A 20,946-nucleotide genomic window follows, 5' to 3' on the forward strand; every position below is an offset into this window, starting at 1 on the left:
AAGAAAAGGAAAAGGACAAGAAAAGGAAAAGGACAAGAAAAGGAAAAGGACAAGAAAAGGAAAAGAAGGAAAGGAAAGCCTTCTTATTTCCTAAGAGAATCTTGATTTTATTTTGTGCAGAAGCACTTTCTTTCTGGACCTCCTATGGAAGTAAATTAGAAGCAAAATGCTGCTGAAGTTCACTGAGTACAATCAACAGTATTTTTAGCAAGAGATGATTCATGGTGAGAATCCTGCTTTTATGTGGTCAGGTGCAAACATTTGGGTGCTCCAAGTTGGAGAACCAATGTTTGAAGACTGTGTACCAGTTCCAGTAGAATGATCAGAAATAAGAATGCAGCTGTACTTCTAAACAGAAGAAAACCATACTTTACTAATTTTCCAGTAGTGCTCAGGTTGAAATCAGAGGCACATAAACTAAAAATGTGGCCCACAGCTAAAGGAAAACATCGATACCATCAGGGCTACACTGAAACACTAAAAATAAACTCTTTTATGTATGCTTGTTTCTTTTTGAAATGACAATTAGTCTTTTGCACAGTAATACTGTTTCATTAGTCAGGAGTTAAGAGTAGGGTTTTTACCAGTCAAAGAACTTCCCATGAGAATGCAAAATTTATTTGAGCACAACGTCACTGCTATTCTGTGCTCAGTTTTCTTGGAATAGAGAAAATTCTTGTTTGAAAGTCAATATACTGAGATTCTATGTAATTTTTGTTTCAGAAAATGTTTCTTGGGCTCCATAAGCATATCCAGACTGTTTCACTACAGTGACTGCTGTCATTCATTCCTAGGAGTCCACCTCCATCAACTACCATGCATGATTTCACTAACATCTATCACTGTTTTTTATGATTACCTACTAAAGATGTACCCACCAAATGCTCTGACTTACTTTGCATGTCGCTTTTCATCAGCCTGGGCCAGATCAGCCACATAACCTTCAAGGTAAGTTTGGAGCTCCTCATAAGTTCCAACGGTTTGATTAAAGGTCCTAAAAACACGAATGAAACATTATAAAATGCTGAACATTCAAGTCATGATCCAGACAAAGCTTTACATTATCACTTTGACATGATTTTAAGAGCTTTGAAGAGGCAGTAACCTGCTGAAGTAGCAAACCTCTTGCCAGAGGGCAGGGGGACAGAGTCCCTGATCTCCTCAGGTCATTTCATGCTATGTTTAAATAATTTGGAGCAGGCTGGGTGTACTTTGCCTCCCACATGCACTGTAGTTATTAAGTGTTGTTCCACCATCCCTACCCTGGGAACCAGCTTGGCACGAGTCCAGGCAGTCAGTCCTGCCCCAGTGGATAAAACCCTTGGTACATAGTGCCAAAGGGACTGAGTTCACCTCTCCTGTTTCAGAGGTGAGTAACAGCACTGTGGGAAGAAAAGACTTAGAATAGACTATTTCTGTTGGAAGGGACCTACAACAACCACCTTGTCCAACTGCCTGACCATCTCAGGGTGAACCAAACTGAAGTATGTTATTAAGGGCATTGTCTAAATGCACTGAACACCTCGCTAGGAAGCCTATTCCGGTGTTTTAGGAGAGCCAACTTTAGCCTCTTCAGGGACCTTATTGGAAAAATCCCACAGGAACAGACCCTGCAGGGAAGAGAAGTCCAAGAGAGTTGGTTGATATTCAAGGATTACTTCCTCCAGGCTCAGGAAATGAGCAAGGAATTGGGCAAAGGGGGCAAGAGACCTGCGTGGATAAATAAAGAACTCCTGTCATTACTCAAGCATAAGCAGGAAACACACAGGAGATGGAAGCACCCAGGAGACAGGCCACTTGGAATGAACATAGAAAGGTTGTAAGAGTGAGTAGGAATGAGACAAGGAAGGCCAATTCCCATCTGAAATTAAATCTGGCCAAGGATGTCAAGGACAACAGGAAGGGCTTCTTCAAATACATCAGTAACAAAAGGAAAACAAAGGACAATGTTGGCCTGTAACTAAATGGAGGGGAGATCCGTAACAGAGGATGCAGAGAAGGCAGAGTTCCTGAACACCTTCTCTGCACTGGTCTTCACTGACAAGACAAGCTCTCAGGAATCTCTGACCCAGGAGACCAAGATAAACATCACCACGACAAGGGGAGAAAGAAAATAATAACTTTGAGCTACTCTTAAGCTTCTGTGCGCCAGCATCTGCTGTCAGCCTCTCTTTCTTAGTACTTCAAAAACATAAACACTTGTTCAGTGTTCCCTTAAGAAAACATTGTGATTTTGCCTTTAGTGAGGTCATATGAACCTACTGAAAGTCTCGTGTTAACCTACTAAAAGAGGATGCAATTCTTCTATTGAACTGCAGAGTACTTACTCTCTGTCTATAACGAGGCACTCCACGTTGTATTCATCTGCAATAACGTTTGCTGATCTGACGTCGTCACTAAGAATTGAAATGTACTTTTTCAGAAACATATCAAACATATCAAAATCCTCAAAACACTGTACTCATGGAGGGTCCCAGCTGCCATAGGTGAAACTCCTCAAAGGTCTTTGCAGCCTGTATCTGAATTAATATTGCTGAACTAAATAAAAAATTGTAGCATTTCACTAGTCATTATTATGATCCAGCACAGTATTTTTTTCAGTTTCAATAGGGTTTGGATCATGACATCCTTTAGCAACCTTCCAAGAAATTAGGGTGAGCTGTAATTAGCACTATATCAGGATTTACTACTTACTTCTGAAATGATCTTTGGATATAAAACATTCCAGAAACCAAAAGATTCCCTACTCAATCACCCACATAAATATGTACTATGTGACTCCTTCTCTCTGTTTCTTACTATCATAGGCAATGGAAACAACAGCTCAGTCCAGTCATGATGGAGCTTATCCATTTTAAAGTCACATAGAGCCTGGCATAAGTTTTCATCACAGCTTTTACTGAAATATAAACAATAAGCCACAATGCAGAGAGGGTCAGCATTTGACTTCTACAGGGAAAACTAAAGGTAGATGACAGTGTATAGCTTCAAGTTCTCTCTGCAAAAAACTAAAACATTAAGGCAAATTCAGTCACTACCTTTATCTATCTACTTTACAATCAAAACAAATATTATATTCCAAAGAGTCATGAATTGTAGAATTGAATACATAGTGATAGGACAATTGAAATACTACATATCATGAATCAGACAATGTGAACTAACCTAATAAGAGCCTTTTCTCCAAAGTAATCCCCTTTATGCAGATTTTTAATCAGCTGAGGCTGTGAATGATCTGCTGTACTTTGGGTAACTATCACCTGGAAAGTACAGGAATAAAAATTTAGTAAGGTTTCCTTTCTTTTCTGTGTATTTCATAAATGTCTTAAACTCTGTAATGCTGCAGAAAGAGTTACAAATATATATAATTACTCCTTCCTCTCAAAAATTTAAAACAAGTTGCCCACCCCCAAGTATTTTCTCCTCATACCTTGTAAAACAGAGCAAAAATAAGTCACATTTTAATGAAATACTGAAAAATACTTCAGTTCTCACTGTGGGCAGGGATCATATGAGCTTTTTGTCTTTTCAGCTAAGCAGATAGCAGATAGAAGAATTAACTAACATTTTCCCCTGACGAAATTCTGCTTCCACAGCAGCACACATTCTGCTATGCCCACATTAGCAAAAACCAAATCAGAATACCTCCAGACACAGAAACATTTTGGAAATCCTCTTGGAAGTTTATTGATGAAAATTCCCCTGATTTGATTCTTTAGAGTCCCATGTCAGCCTCCAATGTAACAGCTGATGGATAAAGGCCGCTGCCTTATTCCTCTGGCACTAACAAATGACAGGAACTGATTCTGAGACACCTAGAAGGCCATTCTCCATTAAGCCTAGGACTCCATTACTTCTTATACATTTCACAAGTCTATGTTTTGCCCATCAGATATTGAACAATCTAGGAGAAGACACAGGATCAAATCTCATTTACAAAAAAATTGACTTTACATCTCTGCTGCAGTGTCAAGAGGCTTCAGGACACACTTTAATTACATTATAATTAGAACAGTATAACACGGGTTCATTGTGAATGGAAAATTAGGCTCCCTGAACCTCTGAAATGCTGCTCCAGGCTTTTATCATGGTATTGTGGACTCAACAGCATCCTCAAAAACACTCTGCAGAGATTTTACTGAAGATCACACCCTTCAAGGTAGCTTTTGAAATGTGTTTGTACATAACCTACTTTATAAGTTAGGTTTATTAAATCTTACCTTTCCTTTTGCTATTATGAAGAAGGTATTTCCCTCTTCTCCTTCCCGAATAACATAATCTCCCTTGTTATAGTACTCCTGTTGGGGAGGGAAGGGAGAGACAATATTCTCTGATAAGCTGTTAGCCTTTTTGAAAGTTCTGATTACTATGCAGAGTTCTTAATACCTGTGGATCTTCCATTAATGTTTAAATTCCTATCTCCTTCATACATTGCATCCCATAATATGCAACCATTCCACTATAGAAAAAGAGGGGCCAATCTTAATGCAGCAGCACGTTATTTGTTTAAAAAACCCACAACACTTGTGTCCTCCTTATGAAGCAAGGGAAAACAAAGGAAAATAAAAATATCAAAAACTCTTTTAAGAGTTCTAAATCAAAAACTCATTTCCAAAAGTAATTTCAGGCTTGACATCTCAGTGGGAATGCCTAAATTATCTGTTGCAAGCTACTAAGGTACCAATTTTTCTGTGTCTGCTAAGGAACCCTGACCACCATTACCATTCATTAAGATTCAGGTAATGAATTACCTGATTGTTTAACTTTCAATCAAGTATTTTTTCTGTATTAACTTCCAGCCTTGTGATCTGAGTGTTTCCTACAAGTTCTCCCTTGCCAGGAACCCCACAAAAAAAACCCCAAAAAGTCACAGCTTAGGATACTGCTATGCTAAGGCCATTTGCCATTTCACATAATCAACACCATAATCTCCTCATTCCCTTGTGCTGTGGTCATGTATCACTCTATCTGCCTCCTCCAACTTTGTGCTTAATCTTAATAAAGGCTAGATTATAGATCCTCTTACCTACTTGCTTGACTACTTCGATGCCAAAACCATAACATTTAGTGACATAATATTAAGTTATTAATTGCTGCCAACTTGGAATTCCACTCTGATCACTACAAGCCCACTCTCATACTACAGAAAGCTTGGCTGGTTTTTATTTTTAATGATTTATTCTTCTTTGTTATTTTGAAAGCTTACTGAATATTATTTAGAAGAACTGAACAGTATCTTACCACCTCCAGGCAGTCCATGATCTTGGTTAATTTATCTTCAGGTAAGTTTTTCAGCAGGGACACACTTCCAGAAAGCAGAAAAGCAGAACAAAAAAAACCCAAACCCAAAGTTGTCATTAACACTTTTTTCATGATCTCTTCTCATCTATACAATTTGTACAATCACATTTTATTGCTAGTTAGACTGGTGGTGAACACAATATACAACTAAATCTTAATTTGGAAGGTTCAAGCATTCTCATCTTGTTTTTTAGACAAACAAAACTCGCACAACTTACAACTTAGCAATGTGGTAAACATTGGTCAGTTTGTAAATCAACTTTGTATTTCAGCAGGGGAAGAGTCTCTAATGGGCATAGGGATTGATTTCAAAATTCAGTCATACAGAATCCAGTAATTGCAAAACCAAGTCATTATAGTAATCCAAGGATATATTTTTAAATGCACTGCAGAGACTGCAAAATCAGACAAAGGTAAAAACTTCAGTACTCCTTGGACAACTTTTAAAAGAGAATCCAATTACAGTGATGATTTAGTGAACTTGCTGGTAAGAAAGAAAAAACCTTCCACCCTGATCACTCAGACTTGTAAAAGTCAGGAAATTATAGAACTTTCTAGCTACTCAGGCTCAGAAAAGAAGTATGTATAGAAATCATAGACAGAGATGGATGTAAAAATACACAAGACATTCTATGCATGGGTAGACTTTACATCTTGATTTGAAGGCATAACAGAATGGTCATTCTTTGTTAAAAAAAACCAAAATATAAAATCAGCTAATTATGGTTTGGAACCTCTAATTTCACCATCTTCCTAAGGAGAAGCATGGTACAATGCTCAGTGTTCCCTGCAGGAATTATTCTACTCTGCAAATTTCCTGGTAATTTATATTGGGATTAGTTCATAAACTGAGAGACATGCAGATCTCCTATTCAAGTCTCCAAGGGATAAGGAATATTCCTTAATCTACTCCAGCAGCAAATTAACTACTAGTTGGAGGATTTACTTAACTCTATTTATTCATTATATTGTTTTAACTTCTAAACAGGTAGCTTTTTTATAGATTTATTCTATTACTTAAAAGCATTCAAGCACCTTTTGAAGTTTCCTAATATAATGCAGGAGAAAAACAATAAAAATGGAAAAAACTCTCTTATGAATCTTAAAAAAAAAAAAAAAAAAAGAAAAGAGGTAAATAGTCAGGATTTTGAGGCTGTATTTGCATGAAGGGTATCTTTTTCTCTCTGTTTACAAGCTAGGCATAATATTGTTGTGCACCTTAGTAAGTAGCCCAAACAGAAACTCATCATATTTACCTTCTAAGGAAGTTTCTGTATTGCTCTTGTCTTGTTTGTGCTGTCACTCTCATGATATTTTGAAACACTTCTCTGTCCAATGCCCATGTTTTAACATTACTGATTGCTTTGAGAAAACAAAAAACCAAGAACAAAATCAATGTTTTCAAATTATTTGATGGATGATATTACAGTTTGAGGTCATGGTACAAGACAGATGAGCTCTTTCAAAAGGCCAAAGGCCAAATTTTAAAATATTCAGCATCTATTGCAATCAGACTTTTTTAAAGAAACTCAACTCCCACTCAAACAATGCTCACTAAAGTAAGGCATAGATTTCCAAATGGTTTCTCCATGGAGCACTTTCCATGCAACCCCACAGGCTGAGTAACCTTGAAAGTCTAGCCATTTACCATGAGCACAAACAGGGCTGAACACTTGGGAAGATCTACTCTTATCACGGACAGTCACTGCACTCAAAAGCTGCAATCTGCAAAGGAGCTGATTTGAAAGAAAGAAAAACTTGGGTGAAGTTTTCCAAAATCTATGATGTGGAATACTGTGTCTTGGATTCATCTCTAATTCAGATTACATGCAAATGTTTGTGTGTTATCCAATAAGATAGAAATAACAGAGGTCAAGAAATACATTTAATTTCATTTAATCCTGTGATCCTCACAGAGTTTTCCTCCAATGTATCCATCTTATAAGGAAATAAAAGGTAATTGAAACATTAATGATTACCTTTCAAAAGATAATCAAAATATTAATACAGTAAGCATGCACAAGATTCAGCATCAAAGATGCAAACTACTAAGCAGCCTCTCTGTGCAATCATTCACACAACAGAACACACTGTGTCTTTTATTTTTTTTAAGCAAAAGAAGGTGATTCTGTTTAATTTAATCTCTTCTTTTTAAGGATGTTACACCATATTCAGCAATTTTCCTTCTGTCAGAAGAAAGAACAAAACGGTTTTCACTGGGATAAAGGAAAGCTCCAGAAAAATTTAGAGCAATTTACTTCCTCAATTTATCATAAACATAAAACCATTTTTACAGGAAAGAAAAATACCAGTTTTTAAATGATGCACAGTCATTGGTTGTTGTACACATGATATAACCATATACTCTGCCATTTATCAAAATAGCTCAAAAGATATTTTTGGATGCTGGATGGGAGAACAAAGGTATTGCTTTGGTTTTGTTTTTGTCCTAAATGACATCTTTCAGTTTACTTTTCATGAAGAAAATATGGCAAGAGTCCAGGCTATCGCAAAATATATTTCCTGTCTCTTGCACCTTAGCTAAACAAAGCAGTTATGTGGCTAGAAAAAAGCCTGAGGTCTCAAAGGTGAACTCAGAAAAAAAGAAATTCAGAAACACAGGAGTAAATCTCACTGCCAGTTTCAAATACAGCTACTGCATGTGAAGATGCTGCTGAGTAGCAGCAGCCATTGAAAAGCTGTTTGGATGAAGTCCTTTACTTGTCACTTCTCAAAGACTGCGGGAAAAGGGTGTCAGTAGATCCAGCATCAAGAAAGGGTTGCCACATGTGTGTTTACTATCCATGCTCAGTTATGGCATTGTACTGCTCTTCCTCCACAAGAAACACGGGAAAGCTATTGGGGAGGGGTAGGTTTCTGCAGTGATTTCAAGTATTCAAATACTCTTTCTTGTCCATAATTGGACAATTCTTGTCCTACCTCAAAACCAATTAATGTTAACAAAGGTCTAAAGCAGCTTGACATCTTATTATGCAGAAACACTACTTTACAATGCTAATACTGTACAGCAGGCAAAAAAGAAAAGCAGGGAATATATTCAAGTAGAACAGCATGCTAGTAGAGAAAAGTAATCACATTACTGATGCTGCTCTGTTTATCAGGCAGCAACAAAAACAGATTACATGTAATAACTTCCCTCTGCACAGCCAGCAATGATTAAGTGCCTAAACTGGGTGCAGGAAGAAAGACCAAAAGCTTTTAAAGCAAACAAGTTATTGTTTTATTCCATTTGCCCCTTATTAAGTCAAGATGAACTCGTCATACTTACTGGTGGTTCAAAGGCCCTGCAGATTTAGACAAGAACGGAAATTAGTCTTCAAACACAAGTAATACTTATGGAATGGTGAAGAGTGGAAATATGATGAACTTAATCATATTTGGTCATTTACTTGTTTGTCACAGAAAAAATTATGGCAGGTTAGAATAGGAATCAAGGGTTATTTAATGGATGAATACTCAGGAAGAGTTTGTATCAGCACAACACCTAACAACTCCATCGTGGTCAGTCTGCAAACATGAAATGCAAAAAGCATTTGCCCCAGAGAAGCAGCACCTCCCATCTGGAAGTTTCATCTCTCCCACCACCACATTTGAGGTCAAAATCAAATCTCTCAAATGCCAGCTACAAATGGATCTAGGCAAGACCTACTAACATAATGACAACACAGAACTAAAAGAAGTACAAAAGGAACTAATTCCTACATACTATATTTCCTCTTGAATTAGACTTTATCTGCTCTACTAAAAACACCATGGTTCTAATATCTTTTCAAATTCACTGTAATTTAGCCTCAGGTTTGCATTTGACACAAGCACGTAAGAGCCAAAGACCATCACCACTACTAAAGCATCCAAAATTAAAACACAATCCTTCCTTAGTAGTTAGTATGGTACAGATCAGGCTAACCAGCATACTTTGGAGATGCCCAATTGTTCAGCAAGTGTTACGCTAGACCTGGAACCATATTCATGGCATAGTGTTATTAGAGTTCCCAAGCAGAAAGAACTCAAGGAAGGAAACGTGAGCTTACTGCAGACAATCAAGACACGCAAACATTTATGAAATGAAAACTTCAAAAAGAATCTGGATATAACAGGGACCTCAAAAAAATACATAGTTTTCACTTTGAGCAACGTTGTTATAATTAAACTTAGGTACCTTTCACAGAAGCTGTCCGTGTGCAGTTGTATAAAATGGCTAGTTCACCAAATGCTGTCCACACAGGTATTGAGGATAGTAGCTTATTCTGCTGAAAGACTTCCAGACTGCCCTCTGTCAAAAATCATCAGGATGACAGGTATTAAAAACTGTGCTCAAGTGCACAGAGTAAATGGAAAACAAATCAATATATTTCTGACTTTGCCGCTCCCTGGAACACAGGAATGGGAGCAACGATGCAAACAGTGCTTTGAAACACACATACAAACCTGTAGAGATTTATTTTTTTAAAATGTACTGCTAACCTACAAATCTGCTCTTTGAAGGGAGGGCCATTGTAAATTCTAATGGGATAAATCTTGGCTGCAACAAACCAGTCAGATAGTCTAGTGTGGTGTAGACAAACTTAAGGTCTTAAAATGGAGTTCACTGGAGAAATTATTCATGACGTCTGTCTGTTCATACACATGTATGTGTATATATGTGCAGAATGCAAAGGAGAAGGCAGAAAAATTAAAAGCACAATAAATCTTCCTTCAAGAAATTGTTCTTAAGCTTTACTACAAATCTAGTAAAAGTCAAAAAAACTCTGAATTTTGTGTTATCCTAACACAGTTACCATCATTTTTTTCACACTAAGCCATCTATATGAAACCAGAAGACAGAAAATGTTTTTCCAACATATACCAGGATGCTTCTAGCTTAAATATTCCTGCCTCAACAGAATATACTCCTTACAGCATGAACTCCAATTCATATGAGTCTCTGGGCCTTTTAGTGTCCAAAATTGATGAAATATGCAAATTAATTTTTAATGGTGAGATGATGAAAGAGACAACACCTCTTAGGAGCAACTTCCATGGGTTAAACTTGGGGTCCACTAAGACTGATCTGCAATTTGAGATTTGTGTGTAAGCACAATAGCAGTCAGCATAGATGACTGCAGAGAGATTATTTCAGACCAGTTGGCATTATTTTAGGAAAGCTTTTTTACCTTAAAGCTTTTTGTTTGCATTGTTGTTTGTTTGGCTTTTTCTTTTTTTTCCCCCAGAAAAAAATCCAAATAGGTCTTTAAAAAAAACCCAAAAAACATTTCAGCTTTGAGAACAGTAAATGCAGACCTCACCTCCCAATTTCCCATACACAGGAAACTAGTATAAGCTCTCATGAATGTTGAAAGCAAGTTTATTTCAGAAGTGGGTTCACCACTGAGAAGTTTTCAATATTTTAAATAATCCCTGTTCTTCCTTCTGAGAAAAAGGGCTTGGCTGCATGAACAAAAAGAATTTTCTTGCCTCTAGGTTTTTATAAGTGAAAGAGGTAATGAATTAGCATTAAATCAAGATTCAAGTTTCCAAGGTGCTTTTTGTTTTTCTCACTCTGTTTCATAAAAGTCACAGGTAAAACTTGCATCGTCATCAGGTCCAGAATAAATTATTTAGGAGCACAAACACCATCACTGTGGCTTTCTGCCAAAACTTCTGAGCTACTTTCCTGTTTCTTGCACTCATGTGTTGTACAAGAAAGCAATATTTACCTTTGAGCACAAAAATGTGATTGCCCGGTTCTCCCTGTCTGATGATGTAGCTGCCTTGCTGAAAAGTCCTTTCATACATACATTCCACCATATCTCGTGTCTGGTGAGGCTCCAGTCTCTTCAAGAACTGATTTCTATTCAGGGCATCCGTGATAAGCTTCTTCTCACTGGTTGCAAACAAAACATCAAAGTTTAAAATACCCAGCATGGTTGTGGTATATTATTCACCAAGCATTGATTCCCCTCAAGATGCTCCCCCTTATTTCTCATACTTGCATGACCAGTACCACTGAAAAATATTCCAATCCTTGCAGGATTTTACAATCCTTGCAGGAAGACAGGCTCCCCAGAAAGTTTTGCACCGTTTCTCACGATATTCTTTCCCCACTGCACAACTCAGGTATGTAGCCTTGCTTATCTGAAGGAAAGAAATCTGAAATGTATGTCTTCACATAGCACTGCCTGCACAGGATTGCCAGTTTGTTATAGGATCAGGCCAACTTTTCTAAGATTCTAAACCATTTTTTTCTAATATCCAGCAAAAACATAGCACCAATGATATGAAAGTCAACACTGATTGTACTAAAACCTCATCAAGAGTTTCTCTTTTGAGTTGTGAAAAAATGCATGGAAGTAAAAGTATGCAAAAACATGATTAACAGGTGTTGCTTTTTCTTAGGAGAATGTTAGAAGACACTGGTGGTGGGTAAAGCAAAGAAAGTTGTTGATGAGTGTGGCTGAAAAATGACTACAGAGTACTTCCCTTGCACTGGTAAAATAACATTGATCCTGTGGCATTCCCTGTTTATAGCTACGAAACAAATTTATTTGAATGTTGTCCCAAAATTCACAAAGTAAGTCCAGGAGGTGGAGGGTTAGTGCTGATCCCTTCTTGCACTGCTCTTTGCCTTCCATCCACAACCCTGAAAAACTCTTTCTACCCCTACTGTGCCCACTTCCTTTGCACAGATGACAACAAACAGCATAAATGCTACTATCTGAGTAAAAGTCCTGTATAGTTTGTTCATGTGGGATGTCAAAAATGTTCAGTCTCCTTAAGAATGACCAAACATGGCAGAATCTTCCCAAAGCAGGCCCTTTCCTCTACTGCTTCTAAGAATTTTTAGACTATAATTGGAAGTTGCCAAGCCACTCTCCATGATATTTGAAAAGTCATGGCAGTCAGGTGAAGTTCCAGGCGACTGGAAAAAGGGAAACACGGTGCCCTTCTGACTTGGGTCAGATCTGTCAGAGCCCTGAGGGCAGTAATAGGTCTTACCTACACTGCTCAGCCTCTCTTGGGACCACCACACATCCTCTGCCCGCTGGAATGCATGTTCTCTTTAAGCCCAGGCATGGGCATTCAGTTCTTGTCTGGGCTATGTTACAGAAATAATTGATTTTGGTTTTGTCTTCTGGATGGGTATTGGCCCAATATTGTAAGTACTTTGTTTCTGTCTCTTGGCTAGAGTTTGCATTTGATTGATTGCTTCTTCTGTGGGACTCCTGATGGACCCTGTTATCACCACCCTGCTCAGCCTACCCTGCCCAGATCTCGGGGATGGCATCCTGATTAGTGAGGGAATTGTCTGTGCTGTAGTAACCTGGTTCACTTACTCCTGTGGAGCAATCTTGTTCTGGCTGCTCCCTGAGACAGTCTCTGTATCATTTTCTGTTGTAGTAAATGCACAGGTATGAGTGAGTTGTAAAGACAAGAACAGTCTATTTGAGCTGCTGGTGGAAGACTCCAGTGGCTGGATTTTTAAGAAGAATAAAACACGGGAAAATAAACAGTGGATGAATCCACTCATAATGACTAACCAACTGAGTCAAAGCAGGCTATACATACCTACTGGGCAATCTATGAGCTCTCACTGAACTTGTGTATGTCCTGGGTCAAGGGCTTCCTATAAAGCAGTGCTTTGAATCCATGTCAGAAATGAATGCAATTAAACAACTGCTGCACTGATGAAGCTTTTATGGTTAGGTTTGCTTTATTGCTGAAGTGAAAGATAAATTCTGCCTTTAAGGCCCCATGTTCCTAACATGCATGTAAGGACGTGTAACGAAGTCAACACTCTGACAGCTTTCTGGAGGCATTTAAGGTTTACTCTTGCTTGTATTCATAAAACAATGCAAGGCTGTCATCAAAACTAGGTTATGTGGGAAAATCTCCTAAGGACAATCCAGGAATGAACAACCACAGGGCAAGTAAATACCCTTACAATGTTACTAGCCATATAATGACTGAAAATAAGTAAAGGGTATGAGATGAGGCAAGAAAACAAAATCAAGTAGCTACGGTAAGGACTGTGTTTAGAAATGGAGATCATAACTTAGCTTCTGCTGAAAGCAGCAGGGTTATTGGAACATAAGCTCTAACTTAGTTTTCTGCTAAAACCAAACTTCTAATTTAATTCACCCTGGCCTGCATTGTGCATACAATACTGCAATAAAATACAGTAATTCCATATAACCAAATACTTAAAATGAGGACAAAAGCTTCCAGAACTACATAGGAGGCTATGCTGTTTCCAGGAAGTGCAGTTGGCCACAGAGTGAAGGACTCATGAGTATGGTAAGTGTAGCTCAGGCTCTTGAATCAGTTGCTTGCTGATTTCTGGGCATCCAGCACACTGACAGTTGTCTCTCCATTCGTCTGTACCTGCTCCACTTTTGAGAATGGCTCCTGGAAATAACTAGATGTCCTGAGAGGACAGAGGACATTTAGTCCAGTACTTGTGCTGGTTGCTGTCCTCATGAGTACTACTTAAAAGGTAAAAAGGGGCTGCATAGAGCCACAGAACTGTTCTGGTGTTGAGGTATCTCTTGGTCCCACCTCTAGGAGGACTTTTTTTCACTGCCCAGAGCCAGCTTTGCCATAGCATCCTTCTCCAGGTTTTGTTCCCCTACCTGCTGTTAGCTTTCATGGAAATGTTCCCCCTGCCTCTTTCAACACATTCCCAGTCAAACTCTAGAAATAGCACCTGACAGCCTAAGAATAGCTTTTTGTGAACAGGATTGGGAATTTATTCTCATCATAAGACAGATGCCACCTCACAGGTGCAAGGGTACAACATATGTTTTGCCATATGCTTTCTCTTAATGTACCTTTCTGCTACTAATGAGAGATTTTTGGCTGTCTGCTGGCATTGACTGGTAAAAGACATCAATGTCAAGGGTCAAGATGGTTCTTCCCCAGTCCATAATGGCTGATAACAGAACTGGGTCGTGGTCCTGAGCCCATAATAGGAAGGGACTTGATAAAGGCAGTTTAAATGCTGCTGATGGTAATAGCATGCTCTGTAAGAACACAGAAAAATGGAGAACTATCCTATAGACAATGAGACACCTAGACTGTTAACACTGCAAAGGTTAAGAGATTAAAAATATTTTCCATTTGAAGGACTTTTTGAAAGATCTGCTCTCATATACCATGTTAAAACTCTGAAATCTTGAGGCTTTAGTTAAATTTTCAATGCTTAAACTGCCATTAAGGAAAAAAAACCTAATTTTTTTAAATGATATGGATTTACCCAACTAGCTCAAGAGAAGAAAGAACATGAAAAAACCCCCTCATATAGGATAGATAAGAACCATTGAAAGCTTCTAAAATTTTCATTAAAATCAGTCATGCTGAGATACTCCAAACAAAAGCATGGCACTTAAAACCCTACTAAATGAATAGCATAACATTATGCCATTTGTTTTATAAATATTTTTTAAGGGACGAGTGGCACTCTGGACTCAATGCAAATTCAAGAAGATAGCATATTTCTTTCTGAAATAACTGCATTCACAACAGTGTAGCAACACTGTGCAATTATCTTATGCAGAAGTGGGGCTGCATTAAGTCCTTTCTCTATAAAGGAGAGGCAGCCACTGATATCAGCAACTCTAAACGCTTCTACAGACACTGTTAGGCTAAAGGATCAGTATTTGCTAGTTACAGTGGACAGAATTCTGTAGATAGTAAAGGTCAGACTTTGTTCTTACATGTATGCCAACTGTCTGAACTTAACCTACTACAGTATTTGCTGCCCAGGTAAGAAACCAAATGTTTGTACCTTTCAGCATTTGGTTGTCTCAGTAGGAAGGTGATGGTGTCAAACAAGTGTGTATCACAAGCTTATCTAACTCATAAGCAGAGTAGTGCATAGTAGTACAGTTTTGTGATGGGGTTTTTTGGCTACATTTGCTTCCAAAGTATTTGGAAGATCAAATGATACTTTGGCCACTATCACATCAAAAGATGATGTGTATTACATTTAGATTGCTTAAGCTGCAATACTTGGTTTTGTTCTGACTGCTGCACTTAGCTAATCAGCTGGCTCTTTTCTTGCCTTTACTACTCATTGCTGTTACAATTCTGTCTCTGAAAGCACCCTAGAAAACCATTTGGTGGACAACAGTACAAGGATCGTGCCAAGGAGAAGACAGGTAGGTGATTACAAGTAGAACACTCCTAAAACAAACAGTGATTTAAACTGCCCAGGTACTTGTGATAAAATATTAATGCAGTTCTCTCACTCTTGTGGAAAAACACTGCTAGCTGAAGTTCTCTGCGCTTTACAGTGACTCAGGCAGCCTTTCTGATTCACAAGACACCCTCTAATGTGTAATGCTGGACATGATGGATGAGAAATCAAGTCTCATAACTCTCAGGTCTACTATGGTACACTCATATATGCCATGATTTTTTTTAACAAAATAATAAAGCTTCCTGCAAATCTGAGGCACTTAAGCCACTAGCTGAAGTCCAGATAGATTCTGGCTACCACCATTTTAAAACAGATACTCAGGTTTTGTCTACACTGCAAGGTCCCTATGTTTAAGGATACCAGTCTAATACATCTGTCCACAAGGTCAGCTGGGACCACAGATATTTCTGTGTCTTTCAGAGTCTAGAAAGCATAATTGGATTCAAAGAGGAATAAGTAAAATTCAGTTCCTACACCATGACTACTAGAAGCTGAAGGACAGGAGGAAGCTAAGAGGACAATCACACAATACAAAATATTTCATTGCATTCTGCACCAGACCGAGTTGAAACTGGGCTGACAAACTTTGTGCACAGCTCAGGAACAGTGTCCTTATTGCATTTGGGAGAGCTGAGCTGGGGTCATCTGCTCCTTCCCAAGCCATCCATGCTGTAGGATTAAGAATGAAACCAGGTGAAAGCATCCAGGTACCTTCTCATCAGTGTTCCAGAGGACAGCTTAAGCTGTGAGCACTAGGCAAACCCAGACCTAAGAGGTTTAGGTCTAGCCTAGAAGATGCTTAGGTTCTGCTTAGCTGGCTGTAAAGATAAATCCCAAAAAGACTATAGAGTCTCATCTAAAATACAAAGCCTACCCACCACTCTTCATTCTGAAGTCTGTGGGACACACATGATTCTTGCTTAAAGAATCACACAAACTCAACCCACATTTCACTACCACAGCGACAAAGCCTATATGAAAAAGATGGTTATTTTAATCTTGATTTATCATGAGGACAGTATATCATTGTGACAAAAGTATTATCCTTGTAACACAATCATATAAGCCCTCTGAAATGAGCTCACCTGGAATCCTTTCGGACCGTTGCTTTTTCAAGGGAAAACATGGCTTTCCTGCTCAAATCGTACAGCCGTGTTGTCGGCTCTGCAGATACACCTTCCTTGGCTCCTCTCCTCCTATTAGCAGAAACTTTCAACGGAGAAGGCTGAAGAGAGAGCTCTCCTTGAGTGCTAACAACATCCTGGAGCTTGTTCAACTGTGTACACTTGCTCTGAAGTTCCTTGGTGAGTTCTGCTATGACCTTAGTCTGCATAGCCAGCTGTTCCTGAAGCTCAGCAACATGACTTTGACTGTCTTGCAACTCTTGGTCTTTTCTCTTCAGCTCCTTTTCCAGTTCAAGTATCTTGCTGCAAAGAACATCAGCTTGCCCACTGATCACACTGATGCCTAGGCATGGGTCCATCAAAAACTTATGGTTGGCAGCACAGCCAATAGCGAGGTTTGCTACGTGTCTGTCTGACTGCCTCAGATGCTTGGGTTTCACTAATCTATTCCCCATTTTGTCCAGAGACCTAGGCAAGAAAATAAATTGGCAGTTTTATTTCGTTCTCCAAGAAGAATAAAAAATAAAATAAAAATCATGGAATGGCAAACAATGACTGTAGTATTTAACTGGCAGCTGAATTTGCCATATACAACTATAGCAAACACAGTTGATTGCTTTCATCTTTTCCAGTCCTGCAAGTCAGTGTAGTAAAGGGCAAAGAAAAGAGGTAGGTAGGGTGCTAAAGACAAAGCAGAAGATCTGATGGCTATCACTTCATTTTTGTGACTCAAAGAGATGTGTAAGCTTCTATCAGCCTAACAAAGATGAGACAAACAGCAGGAAGCAGAAAACCTCACACTCGACTGCTGAAACAAGAAAATTGTTGGAGGCAAAAAAAAAAGTTGGATCAGTTCTCCATTGAGGAATAATTATTGAGTACACAGACTAATTTAACCAGTTGCTGCATATCAGTCTGACATAAAGGATATGTGGTTATTAAGAATAAGTGTTAAGAATAATTTTGGGGAAAAAAATTAAGGATTATGACCATACTGATCAGAAGAGGAGTCTGGCTAGCTTGTAACTGTCTCCAAACACAATCACAGGGAGATGCCCAGGAACGGGTATCAACAGGAATGAGCATATAGGCAGCTTGACTGAAATATTCTCTGAAATTTCAGATTTTCTGGGCCTGATATGTATTATTTAATCCTCAATGGACCTCTAATCCTAGTACTTGTTTCAATTCCCTTCCAAGCCTTGTAAACTTCTTATCTGTAGACCATGGCAGGACCTTAGCGAGGAGTTGCACAGGTCTGCTTCTTGCATGAAGAACTATCACCTCCTTTTATTTGTTTCTTCCAGTAGAAAACCAAGGATGCCAAAATTAGGAAAAGCCAATTTCAGAAAGACTTCTCTCTATTAACCTCTTCTATATGATTCTGTAAATTTCTAGGCTAGTTCTCTGCCTGAACATATGCTTGAATTCTTTCCCAGAACGACAAGCCCTTCCTCATACAGACATCACTCCAAAAGTTTGACAAACCCAGCTGTCTTTTGCTGATTACAAAATCAGGACAGCACAGAGTTAAACCCAACTTACCCCTATCAAGGGCAGGCAGCTGGCATAATTTCTGCATCTCAATAGTTTAAAACTGGCTTATATATGTTAGTGTAACAGCTGCTATTGCTGTCAAGGAACAATTATCTTTTTATGGGGAATTACCCCCTTCCATTGGCTACTCATGAAAAGTGACAAGGCAAAAAAAAAAGGTCCTGGACTCCTGAGAACAGCTGAATTCCAAGGACTCGTTGCAAAGAGCAGCCTTCAGTAGATTTGCAGAGGCCCATCTTCTTCCTTGGACACCATCTTTGGCATATTTTACTGTATCATTTTAAGAGGATCAAGGAAGATATGCCTGCTGCTTTGGTCAGACTGTATTAATTGCACAAGCTGATGGGGGAAAAAAAATAACATGTTACTTTTGAGACTAGTGTTCAACAATCACCAGCCCACTGTACACCAAAACCAGTCTTGGGGAGCAAAGCCTGCCTATAAATCCCACCTGTGCACCACAATAGTGGCAGTACAGTTTGGTTCAGCTTAGGCCTAAGGAGAACTCCACCAGGAGAGAAGGAATGAGCTTAGGGCCCTATTGTTCAGGCCTTAGCTGCACATAGAGCTTTTCCCAAAGCCCCTGACCAGGTTCCTGTCCAATTGTATTCTGCTATGGCAGAAGACAACAGCACAGAAAATACCTGCCTTCCTTAGATGAAGCACAAAATTGTTTACTTATAATCTGATTTTTGCCTTATCAATAAGCTATTTTAATAAGTTTTATGAAATTGCTGGTGCACTAACCAGGCAATCATGTTGCTATTGTGATCAGGCATTAGTAGGCCCAAAGTAGCTGTTTTTCTGCCTCATGAATGCACTACAACTTTTTCAGGATGAACCCCAAGTTATATGGTTAAAGCTAATCTCTTTTACCATTTCATTGGCACTGGATAAGAAGAGGTCCCTGACAAGGTACATCGATCAGACAACAAGAAATAAATTTGAAAGCTTCAGCAATTTCCTTTGCTGGTTAGTATAACCATACTTCTAACAGATGCACAATTATGTTCTGGTTTACAGCCTTCAAAGAGTTAGAATTGAAATAGTTGACAAGGTAACTTACATTGCAAATCTAGTTTTCCTTAAAACAGTCTTTCTTCTCAATTCTGTCTTGCTTATTGTGACTTTGCATAATATTTTTCTTTTGTCCTAATTTCCCAGATGCATTTTGACAGCTGGTGCCTTAGCTTTTTAACAGGGTAATATGTCAGAAATAAAGGCAAATCTGTATTGCACAGGAGAATTTAAACAAATTGCACATCAAGGTACCAAACCAAATAACTCTGAAGAGGAACCTATGTATCACTAAACATGGTTTAACCAAAGATCTTAGCTCAGCATGCAACCATACTTTAAAAAAAAAAAAAACAACAAAAACAAACAAACAAACAAAAACAAACAAACAAAACCCAAACCAAACCAAAACAACAAAAAAAACCCCAACAAAAAACAAAAACCAAGCAACTTAAACTAAATGTTACAATACAGAAAGTAGAAATTAAGATTATGGGAAACACATCATCACACACAACATGGTAGCATTCTCTGTTACTGCTGTCACTGCAGTGACAGTCGCTGCATTTCAAATAAAGGATATCACGTACACTTTAAAATTATCTTTATATAGGGCAAGGTGACTGCCCCAGGGCACAGAAAAACCTGCTAACTGGATTGTATCCAGAAACAACAGGTTTAATGTGTGATGGTTAAAGTCCCTAAGATATTAACCCCACTAGAGAGAAAAACGTTAGGAACTTGTCTGCCCATTCCATATGCACAATTAAATGTCAGTGTAGAATGGAACAAGCCATGGGATTGGCCACTTGTGTAGGAAAGTCACGACCAAGTATACGGCAGGACTGAAGAAAAGACTGACAGGTGATTTTGTTAATTCAACATTACAGTAGTCAGTTCTAACAGACAACTTAAAACCTTACGCCTCCGAGGTCTGACCAACCTCTCCCCACAGCTAATGAGGCAAAAAGCAAAGCCAGAGCATGCACTGTGTTTTACTACAGGGCACCTCACACGCTCTTTCGAGGTCACTGGACAGACGCGGCCAGGGACCGGGCAGAGTCAAAACCCACGCGGGGAGCCGAGAGTGCCCGCCGCGGGATGCTCACGGGATGCTCAATGGATGCCTAAGGGATGCTCACGAGAGCCAGCGCCAGTCGAAACCAGGTCCGCCCCAGGTCCGCGGGGGGCGGGCGCTACCGGGCCAGGACCCCCGCCCGGCCCCCGCCCCACCGGAGCCCGGCGTCGCCCCGGAGAGGCCGCAGCTCCTCCGGGCTCCCCGGCAGCCGCTCCCGGCCTCCCCCGCTCCCCGCACGCACCCGCCGGCGCCTCTCGGTGCCTGCTGCCCGGTCCCTCACCTGCGTGCTCAGCTGGCCCCGGGCCCCGATCCAGGACGGTGCTGGGCGGCGGCAGGGACGGAGCGATGCTCCCTCGGAGCCGGGCTGGGCGGTAACGCCGCTCCCGCCTGCTCGCAGCCCGTCACGGGCGCGGGGGGAGAGGGGCGGGGGCAGTGGTGTCCGCCCGTCTCTCCCCCTCTCCTTCCCCCTCTCTCTCCTCCTTCCCTCCCCTCTTTCCTTCTCTCCTTCCCTCTCTCCTCCGGCGGTGCGGGGGCTGTGGGGGCGCTGCGCTGTCCCCCGCCCAGGGAGGGGCAGGGGCTTGCAGGGCGTGGGGAGCCTCCGGTGCGGTGCCTGGGCTCGGCAGGGAGGCGGACACCCCGTCCCAGGCGGGCAGGGACAAGCCGGGCTCCTC

The 20,946-nt window shown here is 39.9% G+C and overlaps 1 protein-coding gene across 3 annotated transcripts in view; it reads right to left on the reverse strand.

Moving 5' to 3' along the window:
- PRKG2 (protein kinase cGMP-dependent 2) overlaps window positions 1-20,650 on the reverse strand; it is a 32,259-nt gene extending 11,609 nt beyond the window's left edge. For 2 of the 3 annotated variants that reach the window (XM_027692812.1, XM_027692811.1), the window contains exons 1-10: window positions 20,556-20,650; window positions 16,585-17,091; window positions 11,019-11,185; window positions 9,482-9,595; window positions 6,558-6,663; window positions 5,242-5,305; window positions 4,221-4,298; window positions 3,166-3,260; window positions 2,328-2,396; window positions 896-994 (exon numbers count right to left, since the gene is read on the reverse strand). In XM_027692812.1, coding sequence (XP_027548613.1) covers window positions 896-994; window positions 2,328-2,396; window positions 3,166-3,260; window positions 4,221-4,298; window positions 5,242-5,305; window positions 6,558-6,663; window positions 9,482-9,595; window positions 11,019-11,185; window positions 16,585-17,078 — 1,286 coding nt within the window. In that variant the 5' untranslated portion in view covers window positions 17,079-17,091; window positions 20,556-20,650. Of the gene's footprint in view, window positions 1-895; window positions 995-2,327; window positions 2,397-3,165; window positions 3,261-4,220; window positions 4,299-5,241; window positions 5,306-6,557; window positions 6,664-9,481; window positions 9,596-11,018; window positions 11,186-16,584; window positions 17,092-20,555 lie in introns of those variants that run through there. The other variant, XM_027692813.1, reaches the window with a different exon arrangement.
- Window positions 20,651-20,946: the final 296 nt, after the last annotated feature.

The sequence above is a fragment of the Neopelma chrysocephalum genome, unplaced genomic scaffold, assembly GCF_003984885.1.
Source record: "Neopelma chrysocephalum unplaced genomic scaffold, ASM398488v2 Primary Assembly neopelma1_88, whole genome shotgun sequence".
Classification (NCBI taxonomy): Eukaryota; Metazoa; Chordata; class Aves; order Passeriformes; family Pipridae; genus Neopelma; species Neopelma chrysocephalum.